This window comes from Microplitis mediator, chromosome 5 (assembly GCF_029852145.1).
Source record: "Microplitis mediator isolate UGA2020A chromosome 5, iyMicMedi2.1, whole genome shotgun sequence".
Classification (NCBI taxonomy): domain Eukaryota; kingdom Metazoa; phylum Arthropoda; class Insecta; order Hymenoptera; family Braconidae; genus Microplitis; species Microplitis mediator.
The window spans coordinates 22,114,809-22,130,619 of record NC_079973.1 but is presented as its reverse complement, the minus strand read 5'-3'; the positions used below and the strand labels follow the sequence as shown (position 1 = coordinate 22,130,619).

At 36.9% G+C, this 15,811-nt stretch overlaps 1 protein-coding gene across 5 annotated transcripts in view; it reads right to left on the bottom strand.

Moving 5' to 3' along the window:
- LOC130667315 (homeobox protein 5-like) overlaps window positions 1-15,811 on the bottom strand; it is a 173,513-nt gene that overhangs the window by 60,733 nt on the left and 96,969 nt on the right. For all 5 annotated transcript variants that reach the window (XM_057468823.1, XM_057468822.1, XM_057468824.1 and 2 more), the window contains one exon: window positions 3,581-3,704. In XM_057468823.1, the coding sequence (XP_057324806.1) occupies window positions 3,581-3,704 (124 nt within the window). The remainder of the gene's footprint in view (window positions 1-3,580; window positions 3,705-15,811) is intronic.

Here is a 15,811-nt window from a genome sequence, read left to right as displayed (position 1 = left end):
GTTTCGCCGTCGGCAATTGATGTCTTTTCCTCCTCCATCTTCTTCTTATCCTATTTCTTTTTTCTTTTCCCTCACTAGCCCATTCTTTTCTATTTTTCTCTCAAGTGAGAGACTTACAGTCAACAAAAACCCACACCAAAAATAAATCTTCCTCTTCTTCTCTGGCGTTTATTATTCTCGGACAATAAACATAAAAAACACACAACTCTGTCGAACAATTTTCGTAAAGTTTTTCCAATTATATCCCACAGCTGCCCATAAACAAAATTTATTAACTTTCTCATAAACCAACAACTTATGATTATACTTTTTTAAAAACAATCCATCATTTCTTTTTATCAAGTCTCCTCCCTAGTTTATATTTTAATAAATATATCTATATTAATATATGTATATATATATAGATTTTTGAACCTATAGGGCAATAAAAAGCCATGTGTCACGCAAACAATCCATAACTTTGAGCTAATGGCAATAAATAAAGCGGATGCTTAAATGAGCCGAAGCACAAGAAGAAGAAGAAGAAGAAGAAGAAGAAGAAGAAGAATGAGCACAGGCACCATCAGCAGAATGGGAAGCAGGAGGTGGATACGACAAGAAAGAGGAAGAGAAGGCGAAGGTGGTTGAAAATCCAAATTAAAAATACGATATCTCCATCATCGATCGACGTGATAATTATTTTAAAAATAATAATGTGCACCTGACCAATAAGCAACCGCAGAACCGGGCATGCCAATTCGTATTTATAATTTTTTTTTCGTACACACGATGCAGATGTTACCGGGTTATTTTATTAAATGTAATGTAAGATCGTTCCGGGGATAGTTACGGTGGGGTGATTGATGCTAAAGAACTTTGGTACCAGTTAACTGTCCGGCGAAAACTAAATAAAATAAAATGAAATGAAATATAAAAGGGCCCACGGGCGTGGGATGTCGAGTGCCGGATAAATGATAGAGTCGTAAGATTAACATAATAATGTATGTGATGTTTTATGTGGTGTGTAAAGTGGAATAAAGATTGTTGATCGCGTGTATATAGGTATTGTACAAACAAACAAACAAACGTATGTATAAAGTGGGTTGAGCCACCCGGGACGTTTCAATCGGTCGGCTCACTTAACTTTTAAATTTCATTATATGTTATTCGTTTTAAATTTTTATTTTGTTTGTTCTCTCAGTTTGTTCTCTTTATTATATATTTTATAAATGACTGTGCCGGAGCAGAGATCCCCTTATCCGTTTCTCGCTCTTTCCATGCCCTCGTCGTCGATTTTCCCGGTCTGTCGAGCATCTTGTTTTCATTGTCCGTAACCGCTGCCAGTCGAGAGGATAGAATGGACAGTATGAGAGAATAAGAGAAAACCCAACCAACAGTTGAGGTACCACGTAGCTTTGCATTGCAGATTTGTGAGATTTAATCGGTGAGATGCGGTGGTGGAAAAGGCTGAAGGGATTTTATGTATATATACGAATATATTTTCAGAGAAAAGTCTCGTGCTATAGAGCATGAGGAGGATGAGGGTGGAAAGCATCAAGCGGCAAAATATTCACTCACAGCTACTCGTTTTACGAGTCAAGACACTTGTAACCAACCGAGCCTTTCTCACATCCGTGTGCGCAGATATTCAAACACACAATCCACCGGAATTTGTCCGCGAAAACGTGACCACTTGGATTTACGAGCCCAGAAACTAGATACCAAATCAGAGTTCCGTTTATGTATCTCTATATATTTGGTTTAATATTGTTATTTAGCTCCCGCTTGAGAATTTGTACAGGACTATTGTACAACTGAGCAAACCCTGGAAGTCACGTTATGATAATGCGATGACGCTGATGGTCGTTATACTGTTAAGCTAAGTAAGAGTTATCGTTTTGTTGTAAGTCGGCTGTAGCCCACCGTTTTACGATGTCTTAATTGTTACCCTCTGACCGGATGTTTATTTTCGACAATAAATATTTTCGGGCATTAAAAAAGTATCTTTATTTGCGTCATGACAGGCAAAAAAATAATAAATGTACTTGGCTTATTTATTTGCTCTGAAATATTTTTGGCAAGCATTAGTGCTCAGCATTAATTAAAATATTATCGTGAGACATTTTTATGACACGGTGATGCATTTGTCATGTGTAAGAAAAAAATATATGCTTTCTTCTATATAGAATTATATCGGTAGCCCTACGTTATGATAATGTAATGACGGTACGGTGTAGGTCGTTAAGAATAATCACAGTGTTGCCAATTATAAAGCTTTACGGCGGTTTAATTGGTGCTCCCTGACCGCGCCGGACGTTATTCTCTTCATCTCGGCATTTTGTATGTACTTGTATATATATCTACTGGTATAAAATGTTACAGTGCCGCGCACATGACAATAATTCATTTGGGATGAAAAAAAAATTTATGCATTCTTTTTCTCCAACGACCAGACAAGAGTATGTGTGCGAGTGTGTGGATAGAGAGCAGGTGCACAGACAATTATACGCTCTCTCGACGTCGTCGTCGCCGTCGTTGTCGTCTACGTGGTGCATAAATGAATTTTTTCTTTCTTCCATTCTGTCTTTTTATCATTTCTGGGTTCACATTTTTTTTTTTTTACAACTCGCTCGCTCATTCGCGATTTTTTTTTTTTTTTTCATACTCATCTCCATTTGAGAACGATTTGGTGATTCAAACCAGAGAGAATGATACGACTACGGAAATTTTAAAGATACCTCACGTTCCCATTTCACATTCATTTAATTCTCGAATCCCCAAGTGAATTCCCAGGTATCTCCTCCTCCATCTAGTTGGCTTTCTCTAATTCAGTGTAATTTTCTCGATGGGATAAAATAAAGAAAAGAGAAAGACAAATTAGCAGGAAGAATGAATAAAAAAGAAATAAATATTTCAAAGAAGGAAAAAAATATAATTTAATAGCTCTGTGAATAACCAGAGTTCACACATGTCACGATCATATTGAAATAGTTCCACATATCTCCATGGAGATTTCTCTCGATTATAGAGCAGAAGGAAGAGGAGCTCGAGAGAGTCGATAGCATACTGCTGATTTGCCGGATTTGTCAATTGATGCATGTAAAACCACGCTCGGTCAGCCTCGCTCTGCGGCTTAACGCTACAAATCGATTATTATCGCTATACAGCTCCGTAATTCGCGTTCTGGTTATAAATATATATATGTATATTTGTGTCGTTGTGTATTGTACCGAATATTGTAAATGTGATACATATTGTGTAAAGTCAACTACTGCTGGCATCGTAAAGCGTGTCAGGCTTATCACAACATGACAGTAATTGTGCATTGAATCCTTATTATTAAAATACCTCACTGTGTACCTTATACATATGTCTATATATTTATTTGAATGTATGACTAGTATAAAACCAAGGCACATCCTAGGTTAGTCAATTTTGCAATGTTTGGCCGATGGTTTATGTCACTATTACGTTTTTAGATTGACGTAATGTAAGTTAAGATCAAAGTGTTTTTTTGATATTTACAGAGTAAATTAATCAGCATTTTTATTGTGAGAAGAATGGATGTCAACTATAGGGATAAATATAATGAGTGACTTACCTTGGGATCGAAATTGAAGACTTGTTCTGGTCTAAGCGGGCACTCGAGACCGCACTTACAAGTGCCCGCAGTTGTCAGGTACTCCTTGAGCTGATCGAGTGAGCCCAGCGCGGTGCTGCTTGGACTAAAACAAACAAAGGAAGGCAAAGTTTAGTTACTCGGAAGTATATTATGTGTATTATGTATGTATCTATACATCTATATATTATTGAGTGGAGGATAGTGGAGTATAGGGGAGAGGAGAGTAAAGTTACCGGCATTAGAGCAGTTATAATACGATGGGGGATTTCACGACGTTAAATCGAGTCAAGACAAGTCAGGAGTCCCGGTAGTAGTCTCTGAGCAGAGTTTATTAACCAAAGATACGGTGGTCTTGTCCCAGCTGCCAGAATAAAGGGAAGAGGGTTTTAGATCCTGTCTGGGATCATTTGCGGGTGGAGTTTGTGGGGTTAAAGTCGAGCTACCTACGATCGCGGGACAAGGAGATCGAATAAGGATAGAGACCAAGAGAAGGAGTGAATTTTACTCGCATATTGATTACCCGTGAGAGATGCCGTCGTTGAGACAGAGACTTTGTTTCAAGGTACTTTACAGTTGCCTCCTAAACTAATAACCCGGGGCATTTCATCCTTCAGCATCGCACAGCCTGATTTTACCTCCACTTTCTAATTTCCTCTCGTAGTAGTAAGGCAACCCCAAGCCGAGCCGAATGTATATCGACTCGCTGCTGTAACTGGGGGATGATTCCGAGCCAGCGTTAATTATCGGACGCGATGATAAACCGTCAAATTCGTTGGCTACCTACCGTTATGGTAGTTGTAGTAATAATAATACTAGTAGAATACTAGTAGTAAAGTTCTATTGGTCTCTGTTCTCTCTTCAGGCAGTGCAGCGTCCGCCGCGCTTGTACTACTACTACTCTTATTCGTTTGTTAACTCGGGAGCCAATTATCTCGGACCAGCTCGATTCAACCATTATTTGGTCTTGCTTCTCTCATTCGTAAAAATAAAACGACGACACAAATCCCGAAGAAGAATATCGAGCCAATTATCGGAGACCCACTATACCACCACTGCTATCACCAGCAATACTTTTACTACTACTACTGCTGAAGCTCATTCTCACTTACTAGCAAACTCTTTAATGTTTTCCTTTTTCCATCCTCTCTCGCACAATTTACCCTCTACTATTTGGTAATGACACATGATCTCTCATCCATTTTAACACACGTTTTTATATACTCCTTCTCTCCAACTGTCCATATATATTTGGCGTGTATATCGTTGTACGAGAAAAATTGCCCGGGCAACTGATAATTCTCATCTCTGGATTTTTATTTCACGTTTTTAACAGCCAAAAATAAATAAAGAGGTAGAAAAAAGAAAAAAAAAATGAACAAGTCCAATAGGCCATTTCTGCTTCACTCGCCTCGCGTAGTGCGGCCAGTCCATTTTATTCTGACGAGCGATTCAGAGCGATGAGTGAGAGGGTGAGTGAGGAGAGTTGAGGCAGCAGCAGTGAAGGGTGAGAAGCGATGTCGACTCGCCCCATTTCCGCCACACCAGCAACGCTCGCTTTTCCGAATCCGCATATACAGCTGTGATTCCATAAATAACGCTGTGCACGAGCTGTACTCTCTCCTTCTCTCTATATTTATCTCTTTCTCTCGAATTAGATAGGGTGAATAAGAGCTAGAAAGAGAGGATGGGTTGTATAGAGTAGATAGTTGGTTAGAGCGATGAATTATATTTAGGAAGGGCGTTCCTAAGCTGCTTGTCCCATCCCAGCACAAAAGTAAAGTACTCGTGTAGCTAGCACATAAATGACATAGACATGCTAGCTAAAACAGCACGACTACTACCATCAACAGACACAACCGATGTAAACCCTTTTTTGGTTCCAGTCTCTCTCATTTTCCGCGACTTTTCAAACGCTATAAAGCTTATTCACCACTTGCTTTCTCTTGATATTTTATTTCTTCAGAGTCTACTGTCACACTGATTCCACACAACTGTAAGTTCTTTTGCCCTTGCCATCTCCATCGCCGAGTCTCACTCCACAACGACACGACTCATCTCTTTACTCTCGCGGAATTATGTAATCATCCTTGTCCCAGACTGCTCCGGGTCGTTTCCCTCGTCTGGGGGCCATTCTTCTTCACTCAGTCGTCCGTCTACGACGTGCAGTATATAAAACGCCTCCAAGATTTTCACCCTAACCGGCCTTCATTAATCCAGCAGGGTGCCAGCCAACCAACCACTGCCTAACAATTAAATTATGCAACTCAAAGGCACCACCAAGAAGTAGTCTTGTGACTTTTAATCAACCTCAAAGTGTCCATTGTCGTGAGTTTAATTTCATCGTATAATTTATCATATATTTTTTCTTTATTAAATTCATTTTCTCTCAAACTCTTTAGCTTTGATATTTAAACCTAAAAATTTATAAATGTTTAATTTTATTTTAATTCAATTATTTTTCCTTTCATTTTTATTTTTTACTATTTTTTAATTCAACTCAACATTAATTAATCGAGCTTTAATGCCATCACGTTAGAGATAAAACATCGCTGTCAATTATCTCGCCTACTTGCCCGCCAGTTCGCACAGCTATCGCGCGCCGACATTATCGATCGTGTCTATCGATCGGTACACGCAGCGAGCAGACATGCATCACGAGCTGTATATATGTGCAAAAAGAGTGAGCAAGCGAGAAAGATAAAATAACTTACGGCACAAGCATTTATCCTCCTCGCGACCACCCAATAACATTACATTATGCGATGTTCACCAGATATTAAATCTGTCAGCGCTCGAGATTATTCTCTGTACTATCGATACGTGAGGATTAGAAAGTATGTACACTAGGAGACTTACTCATATATTTTTAGGTCCATATAAATATATACATGTTTAAGATATACTGGTACATGTACAAAGAAACAAGGCACGTTCCAAGTGTTTCTGATATATCGAATTAGATTGAACGCTCGATTTAATGCAATGTAACAGTTGAGTGTGTGCGCGAAAAACGCGACTTGCATACATACACCGCACATGAGATACATACACGCTTGTATTTGTCGAGTACGGGTCCCAACTAATGTTCACTTCTCACAAACTTTATTCTATTCTATATATATATTTACACATATAAAGTTTTCTACTAAAATACTTAAACCACGAGCAGTCGATCGACAGTATATAAATATACGTTTTCGAGTCGGGGAATGCCGACGTCGCGCGAACTATACTTATCTGTTGGTCATAGTTATTCGCGTGCGCCTTTAGACAGTTTTTTTTTTTAACTTTTATTTCAATTGCATGTGATATGTTATCTCGTAAATTATACATTGTTAATATTGAAATAGATACAGCGTTTAGAAAGACACAGTGTAAATACTGATAAAAGTAATATTTCAATTTTTTTATACCTCCCCATGATGAATAAATGTTTAATGTTGCAATTAAAAAGCAATATGATAACAAACGTCATAAATAAACCTTTAATGAGTATTTTAAATATTTAAAAATTAATTATTCAACAATCGCGATACATAGTTTTAGTTAATAGAAAAAATTGTAATATAAATTTCAATTTTAATCTCACGGCAATCATAAAGTTCAGTTTTTCTTTTATCTGATGACATTTTTCATTTTAATCACTGGCTTTTTATTAGGAAAAACTTAAAATTAAACGGTATTCATTAGATCATTATTTTGGGTTCGGGTTATTGGTAGATTTTGTTAATGGTGACAATGAGAAGATCACGAGGGAGAAAATCGAGTCGTTAAATTACCGAAATTGCGACCAGGCTGTTGGCATTACCTACAATAATATAATGTAGATATGCTATTCAAGTACTTGAATACACTCAGAATACAGGACGAAAATGCCAATTGAAACTGTCCCACATACAACTTGCTATCCAATGAATTCCGATGATAAATATTACCGCGCACAATAATTACCAATCGAAGATAAATTTATGACAGCAATAATTTTCACCGTTATGTTATAAACGAGAAATGCCATGTTAGTGTATATTTATTAAAGTGTATATATGCATATATGTATGTGTGTGTGCATGTGTGTATATATATTGCGCAGTTGTGACAGTATGTTAGCGTATGACATCAACGACGACTACGACGGTACACAGGACGATAAATGCCAATCGAGCGTAAAACGCGATGAATCGAGACGGTTTGAGCGTGAATTCTAAAATGTCGATCTATAAATTTAACCGATGAATCGCTTTGCCGATCCGCCGACATGTCAACCAACATTTACCATTTATCTTATTTATTTTTAGCGATTCCTTTTAATTTATTTAGTACACTATAAATGTATGTATATTTATAGATTGATAAATTACATCAAATAATCGTATCAGAAAATCGATTTGTATGCAGATAAATAATTGATTTATTTTTTTTAAACTTATAAATCGCTTTAAATTAATAGGTCGGCGTAATTATACTAAACAAGATATTATTTCTCGTTCAGGAAATGATTTGTCAACTTCAATTATTAAAACTAGAATCATTTAAACTGGATACTTGAAGCTATCACCGACAACTGGAAACTCATTCACCAGCAATCTTAATATGATTTACATTCATAATATGTATATATATATGTAGAAGTGTCAGTAATTAGCAGGCGTCGAGAGCAAAGTTATAGTGATAATTATTATGAGATTAGAAAGTGACTTGGCGTCGTCTTCTTCTTCTTCTTCTTCTTCTTCTTCTTGAGTTTAATAACCGGATCAAAGTGTTATGTATATTAAAGATATGCATATATCTACAGAGTTGAGAAATAAGGATACATATTAAAATATCTTGCAAAACGACAAGTTGTACTACTGAGAGTGAAGGCAAGGAATAAGGAGAGTAATATTAAAGCCTCATGGCTGACTATTCGCACTCACAGAAATGGATAACACTATCGCTTTTATGTTCTCCCGGCACAGATAAGCTTGTGTGAGACTCTGCCGTTAAACTTGCTCGACATTACATACATTTATTCATCTACATCTACATACATACAAGCATAAACATATGCATATACATATATATCTCGTGCTCGATTGTAGGTTATGCAAAGTACCTTATTCGTACGTCGTTTCGATAAGACAAGATACAATTTGAATCACCGTTGTAGAGTTAGTTAATACGATATTAATGCATGTCAGAAGCGCGTTTATCATCGAGTTAAATTCGTGAATGTGTTTATCATTGAGTTTAAATTTTAAAATTACACACCTCATATAAATTCCGGTTATCACACAACATATACAGGGGATTATGCACCACAGATACCGACAGAGTTAACGAGTGAATTATAGATCTATCAGCGAAAGCAACAAAACAACAACAACAACAACGGAAACCCTGGACTCGAGAGTTATTTGTACTTAAACGATAAGAAAAATCAGGGAAACCGGTTCTCACGCCGTCAAATATACAAAAGTCTCTCACGAAATCTAAGAACGTTAATAATGACGATTTTCGATTCCCTAATTTTTTTATTTTTTTTCTGGTTGGATAATTTAAACTCTGTTGTTCTTCAACACATGTATGTACTGTACACACATAACGAGAAGCTAAAAGTGAAAAGAATAAAGATTGGGGAGATGAAGGAGAAGATGGATATCGTAGAGAGAAGAAGGATCATCGTGAAGGTTAGCAACGAGCAGCAAGTCGGCACGAGTATGCGTTTCATCAATAATCAAAGTGAAACGGTCACGCGAGAGCCAATCGGCCAGACCACAAATTACTATCCAACACGATTCGGGTCTGCGCCACTACACAGTAGATTGTACAATACTGGCAGCATAACAGTGTGTATCGAACTTGACGGCGTGCACGAATGACCGCTGTTCCACAATATATGATGTTACGTACATCACTTGTCCGCCGTCTATCTCTACTTTGGCTGTTATCCGGTTCAGCTATCGGGCTCTCGGCTCGCAACCTCTATTTCCTGGTGCCGATGAGCGATGTATGAAGGGCCAGGGGGCCATCAGTGAACATGACCAACACCGGCAGTCGATTCAACGACTCAATGGATGCGCAACCTGGAACAAGAGCAACCGCACCGTACCGTCCGTACCACTCCACATATCCCGCCACACAATAGACACGTCGTTATTCAAAATAACACCCGAAACGTCAAAATGTCCGGGGCTAAACTGCCAACAAATACAAACTCACTATTATTCGATTCAATTAAATTATCACCATTCAGATATTTATTATCATATTATTTTGATATTTTTCACTGAGGGGAAATTTTTAGGTTGCCAAAAGGAGTTTTAGTCTGATTGAAATTGGGCTAATGAAAAAGACGGAGAAAAAAAATTCAATCAACCATCGGTGATTGAGTCTCTTACGAAATCCCTGACGGCTGTATTAGTGTTTGTTCGTATAAATGTGAGAGTGGAGTTGAATCGATAATGAAAGGTATTATTTGACATCACAGAGGCTTCGAGTGAGTAAAACGCGCGTCGGGCATGGTCCTTTTGTTTTTGGAAACAATAGAATACACGTCCGAAAGCCTACAAATGAGCGTCGTTTACGGGATATGTTTCAGAGAGTAGAAGAAGAGGTGGGGAGAAGAGAGATGGGAGAAGATCAGGCCAAAGAAGAAGTTGGTATGCTGATGCTGTTAATGGTGAATCGTACAAAGTTAATTCCACATAAGTACGATCGTAGCTTTTGACGAGTTTTCCTCCCCCTAACACGTCTTGTCTTCCTCTTTCGTTCCCTGTTATTACTGATCCAGTGTTTTGTTGCAAACGAACAGAGACGTGATTACGGGTACTTATTGTCAGTGTTAAGATGTTTTACTTTGTGTATTTTTCAGGATAAAACGTGTCTGGAGGGAACAAAAATAGTTAACTTGCTAATGAGAACCCATGGTAACCTTTTGTGCTGTTATCTAATAAAAATTTCTATTTTATTTCATTCGTCATGTCGTTTCTCGATATATGTATACGCGTATAAAAATATATCGATTTAAAAGTTAGTCTCATCGCCAAATGACATCGAGCAATCGTCCATCAAATAACAGTGGAGCTTTTATCGGTATTTACTGTCTGTATCATGCTTTTTATAAAATCCATTATTCATAGTCGTAAATTTACAAATGGTGGTATTTTACATTTGAAATGGTTCAATTTATATACACATATATATTTTTTTTTGTTTCAAATATGCACTGCTGTTAACTCTGCTGATTGTTTCATAACTATTGATCTTTTGTTTCAAATTTATGCTAATTTAACACACAGAAAATTTAATATACTCGTGTCGAGTTTACAAAAATAGATATTGGCAACTTTATATTTAGATGACTGAAATTTCGATAAAAATAAATTGGAAATTGAAAGCGATTGAATTTTTATTTTATTACCATTCGATTCGAGAATGTACATAACGTTTGCTCGAAAGTTTAATAAATTTATAGTTAAATAAAGTAATATCATAAATATTATAAACTTTCACAACACATTACATCTCAGATTGTTGAATTCAATATATATATGTACTTAAAGTTTGAAATCGTCAATTGATGGGTGCAAGTAGCCTGTTAAGAATGAGTGAGAAAGCATTTATTTCAAGGTAAAAACCGACGATTTCTGAAAGGGTCATAAAGTTAATGGAAGGATTGCGTCCCAGTTCTCCCAATATATCTGAGGCGACCAACAATACAACAGCAACAACGACAACAAAAACAACGGCAACACAAATGGATTTCGAACACTTGGTAGGAATAAAGGCGAAAAAAATAAAACAATGATACCCGCAAAAAAGCAAGCAAACAAACAAACAAACAAACAAACAACTATAAATTTAAACACATTCGAAAATAAAGTAAAGTCTGAAAACTGACTGTTGCAACGCATTAATGGATTACGACACTTATGTACACGATTACGTGTCATTTCTCGGTCAATGGGATGTGAAATACAATAAAATTTAAACCGAAACCCGAGAAAGAACGAACGGTAAATATATTCAGCTTTCTGGTCTGCCAACAAAAATAATTATGTTGAGAGTTAAGTGAAAGCCATTTCAATTTAAATCGATTTATCTGATCTACAAGATATACATCCTTTATATATGTATCGATATGTATGTATGTATGTATGTATGTATGTATTTATTTATAAAAAATGAAATGAAATTTCCTCCTCAAAGGTACTATTACACTATCATTTTATCTAATCTATGTTGTCTTATCGGGTAAATTAGTATTCTGTCAATGGGTACATAATGTGAGAACAATATATTCCCACATGGTGATCAGCCAACTTGTTGATGCTGATAAATTAATGAAGCGATAGTTATAATCCAACCGGTAGCTGAATCGTAAGCAGTTTAAGTCGTTGGTGAAGCCTACGGTCACAAATTATAACTGTAAAAAGACTATTGAAGAGTTGACGCACACGAGAAAACCTGTTTATACTTGATTCTCTTATCGGCAAATCAGCAGTATCCGATGAAGGAGAGAGTTAACTAGTCGTAACTATTGGACTACAATCTAGTACAAAGTGAAACATGAAAAATGTAACCGCAGTAACTTTATCCGATAAAAACCCCCATCCTTATCATTTGCGTCCAGTTTGTACATTACATTGAGTGATTTTTAATGAATAAATTGAGCCCATTCACTGCTAAATACTTAAATAAAGTATAAATTAACCAAGTGAATTGTAATTTATGATAAAATATTTTTATGTTAATCATGTATGACAAGCGCGATGACAATTATGTTTTAAATTTCTCGTCGTCGGAATATAGATGCGTTATATTTTAATTTCCAGTCGGTTTAAGCTTACGTTTGTTAGTTATATAATAAATTTATCATATCTGTTTTTATTATTATCATTATCAATATCATTACTATTCAGATTGTTCAATTTGACAATGGTGAAGGGGCTCTTGACGCTGATGAACGGATAGACCAGCAACACCAGCTGCTGAGGGAATAAGTAATGCGAACGGACAGCCGTGTAAAAAATAAATAAAAATAAATGGTGTAGAGGTGCAAAAAGCCAACAGTGATAGTGAGATTGTGGCGATGGTGGTGGCGGCACCAGTGACGTTGGTATTCGGCACCAGGCGTGTTATGCGGGATCCATGAATATGGATCAAGACGCTCTAGATCTCATCCTAGTTCTACATTCTCAACCCGACCAGCGAATGTTTATTCAGTAACTTATATATCTACGGATAATAGAGACCTCACTGTCTAAAAATCTCCAAGGATATCACGGTCTAATGATCTGCAGCATCATGAATCATAAGCAACAATAATAATAATAATACTCTAATGTTTGAATAAATTATGGACTAATATACATATATTATTATTGTTAAGCAAATAAAGATCTTGAGTGCGCAGGTGAATGGTTTGGCCATCGATCGACTGTCCAACTGGCCCACTGAGGGTAGAAATAACCCAATAGATGGAATGATACTGCTGAGGAGGAGGAAGTACAGGAAGGAAGCCACTGAGAACGTGTGGTAGCCACAGAACAATGCATCGAGCGTGTCCACCACCGGCTCGGCTTTGTTGTATATTCATGAATCTTTTCACCCTCTTTGCGCCACCAGCGCTGCAGGATCCTCTTTGGTTAGAGATACGGTGTGCCTTCTCTACATATTTACGAGCACAACTGTTACCTCAGAGATCCTTTATATACTTTAACCTAGTCTGCTACATACTTCTGTTGGATGTCACGGGGGGTTGCTGCACCAGCTTTATAACATTTTCGCGTCTGCATAGCTATTAGCATTGTACTAAGTTACTTAGATTTAACATGTACACACGTACCAACTCAGAACCAAGACAAGGAGATTGTCGTGGTGCAACTCATTCGCCCGAGACTACTGTATACAATTTGCATTATAAATATATAAATCATGAATTTCACGATTCCGAGAAAACCACTTGGGTAACTGTGATAAAAGTTTAGTTTTGAGAAGTAATCCCAAGACAATCTGATTACACAACTATAGCTCCTAGTACAACTACAACAAACAATGCCAGCATTTATTCAAGTGTACTGTACAGTATTAGTATTACTCTTGGTTCTTGCTGCTTGTTACTCACTCGAGATATTGTTGGTGTGTATACTAAATTTATTTCCACCATGTCTGCAAATGTTTCATTGCTGCTACTGCTGCAGTTGCTACGATTCCCAACGTAATTTCTCAACAGCTCAAAGTGAAACATAAACGATGCGGACGTTTAATTATAGTTGAGATCGAAAACGAGGAGTTTGCTAGTATACCGTAGCGATGCTAGTCGCCGTTGTCGTTCCATTTCGTTTTGTTTCATTTATAGAACGAGATAGGGAGAATTAACAACCATTGCAAGAAGTTTATACAATACAGGGGGTATATGTATACGTATATGTATATATATATATATGTATATATAATTGAGTAAGGTGGGTTTTGGATATTCAGGATAAAGTTTTGGATATAAAGTTTGACAGTTTCACACTGGGCAATATCATTTGTAGAATATCTAGGTATATATATATTTATATATTTCAACAGCGGTAGGTAGAAGAAGAGGAATTCACCGAGAGGGATGATAAAGGGAGAATGAGTTATACGAACTAAGCACACGGGGTATAATGCATATTTATGGGGTCTGGAGTCTCAACGGTAAAAGACAAATGAAACAGATTGGTTTCCGTCAAGGCTTATACACAAACGACGACGACGACGGCTACGGCTACGGCTACGACTACGACGATGGGGTTATAGAGTATATATAGTCTATAGTATATGCGCAAGTCAGACTTGTGACGTTACTCGTCGTCACTGACGAGGTGGCAGCTGCATCAGCACCAGCACAACCGGGGTCGGGGCTTCCTCGTATATATAGTGTTTGTCACAGAAGGCAGGAAACGCTTGCACCCGTTAATAACCCAATTAAAATGGACAGGAAGCGCGGCTATATCCGTCTCTCTCACTAGTTGTGCTTCATATATGCATAAGTATATATATACACCTTCGTAATCGTGGCAAGCACCAGCAGTGATGCTTGCACGCCGTCACTGCCTCGTAAAAGCTCATTTCACTTGACTACATTAAGCGCGTCATGTCCAGCATAATCTCCTGTCGTATAACTTTGATTGATTAAATTTAATGCCTTTTTTATTTTTAACTTTTATTTTAACTCTACCACCTCGCACATAACAAGCGTCTCTGACGAGTCATTAACGTCCCAGAGTGCTCGTAGTGGTAGTTGTTCGTGTCTTTAAATCAATAGTAATGTGCGCTTGACATTTAACTAGTCGCGGAATATATTACTATTTAATGTATATACGGTGTCATAAAGAATTCACATGGTTGATGATGGTGTTTATACATAAATTACGTCATTTCCGGGTGGCAAGGTCTATTGCGGGATAATAATCGGCACATTAGTTGCACTTCTGTGTTTCAAATGTGCACGTACAAATAAATAAATACATGTGTGTATGTATATATTTTTATATTTGGTGCAGAGGGTTCGTTTGGATACGGCAAAACGATAACGCACGTGATACGTAAATATATACATATATATTTGAAAATAAAAAATACAAAACTAGGCGGTGGCTGACTAGCAATGCGAGTTAGAAATGAAATATAAAAGTTGCTCGGTCAAAGAGAGTGTCGCGAAATGGTCACGACTCTGTTTTGATCGCGTGAGATAGGCTTTTGGTGACTGAGTCATGTGTCAGAGTCCACGTGCTACTATTACTATATGTATGAATAGGGAAGGAATAAGAGCTCGAGTAATGCTTTACTAACCACTTATTATTTTTTATTTATTTATTTTTACCAACAAGTTTAATACTCAATTTTTATTTTATATTGTTTATGAGTACAAAGACTTGATTTGTGAGACTTTAATGGTCTTTTATATAACGACTGTTTTTCATTAAACCGTGGTCTTTTAACCGCGACTAAAACAGCTCAACGTGAATATATGATGTAGAAAATCAATTTATATTATTTATTAATTGCCGGTGTCTTGTTCGACGACTTAAATTGACTATTTTCAATGTATAATATCTTTAATTATCATTTAAATATCTCGCGGATAATTATTCATTCTGAAAGCTGGTTCGCTCAATATATTTATGGAGTGAAAATTTAATTTTATTTATGTCCTCTGTACGTACCCGAGGAAGAAAAACCAACAAAATGTAAATC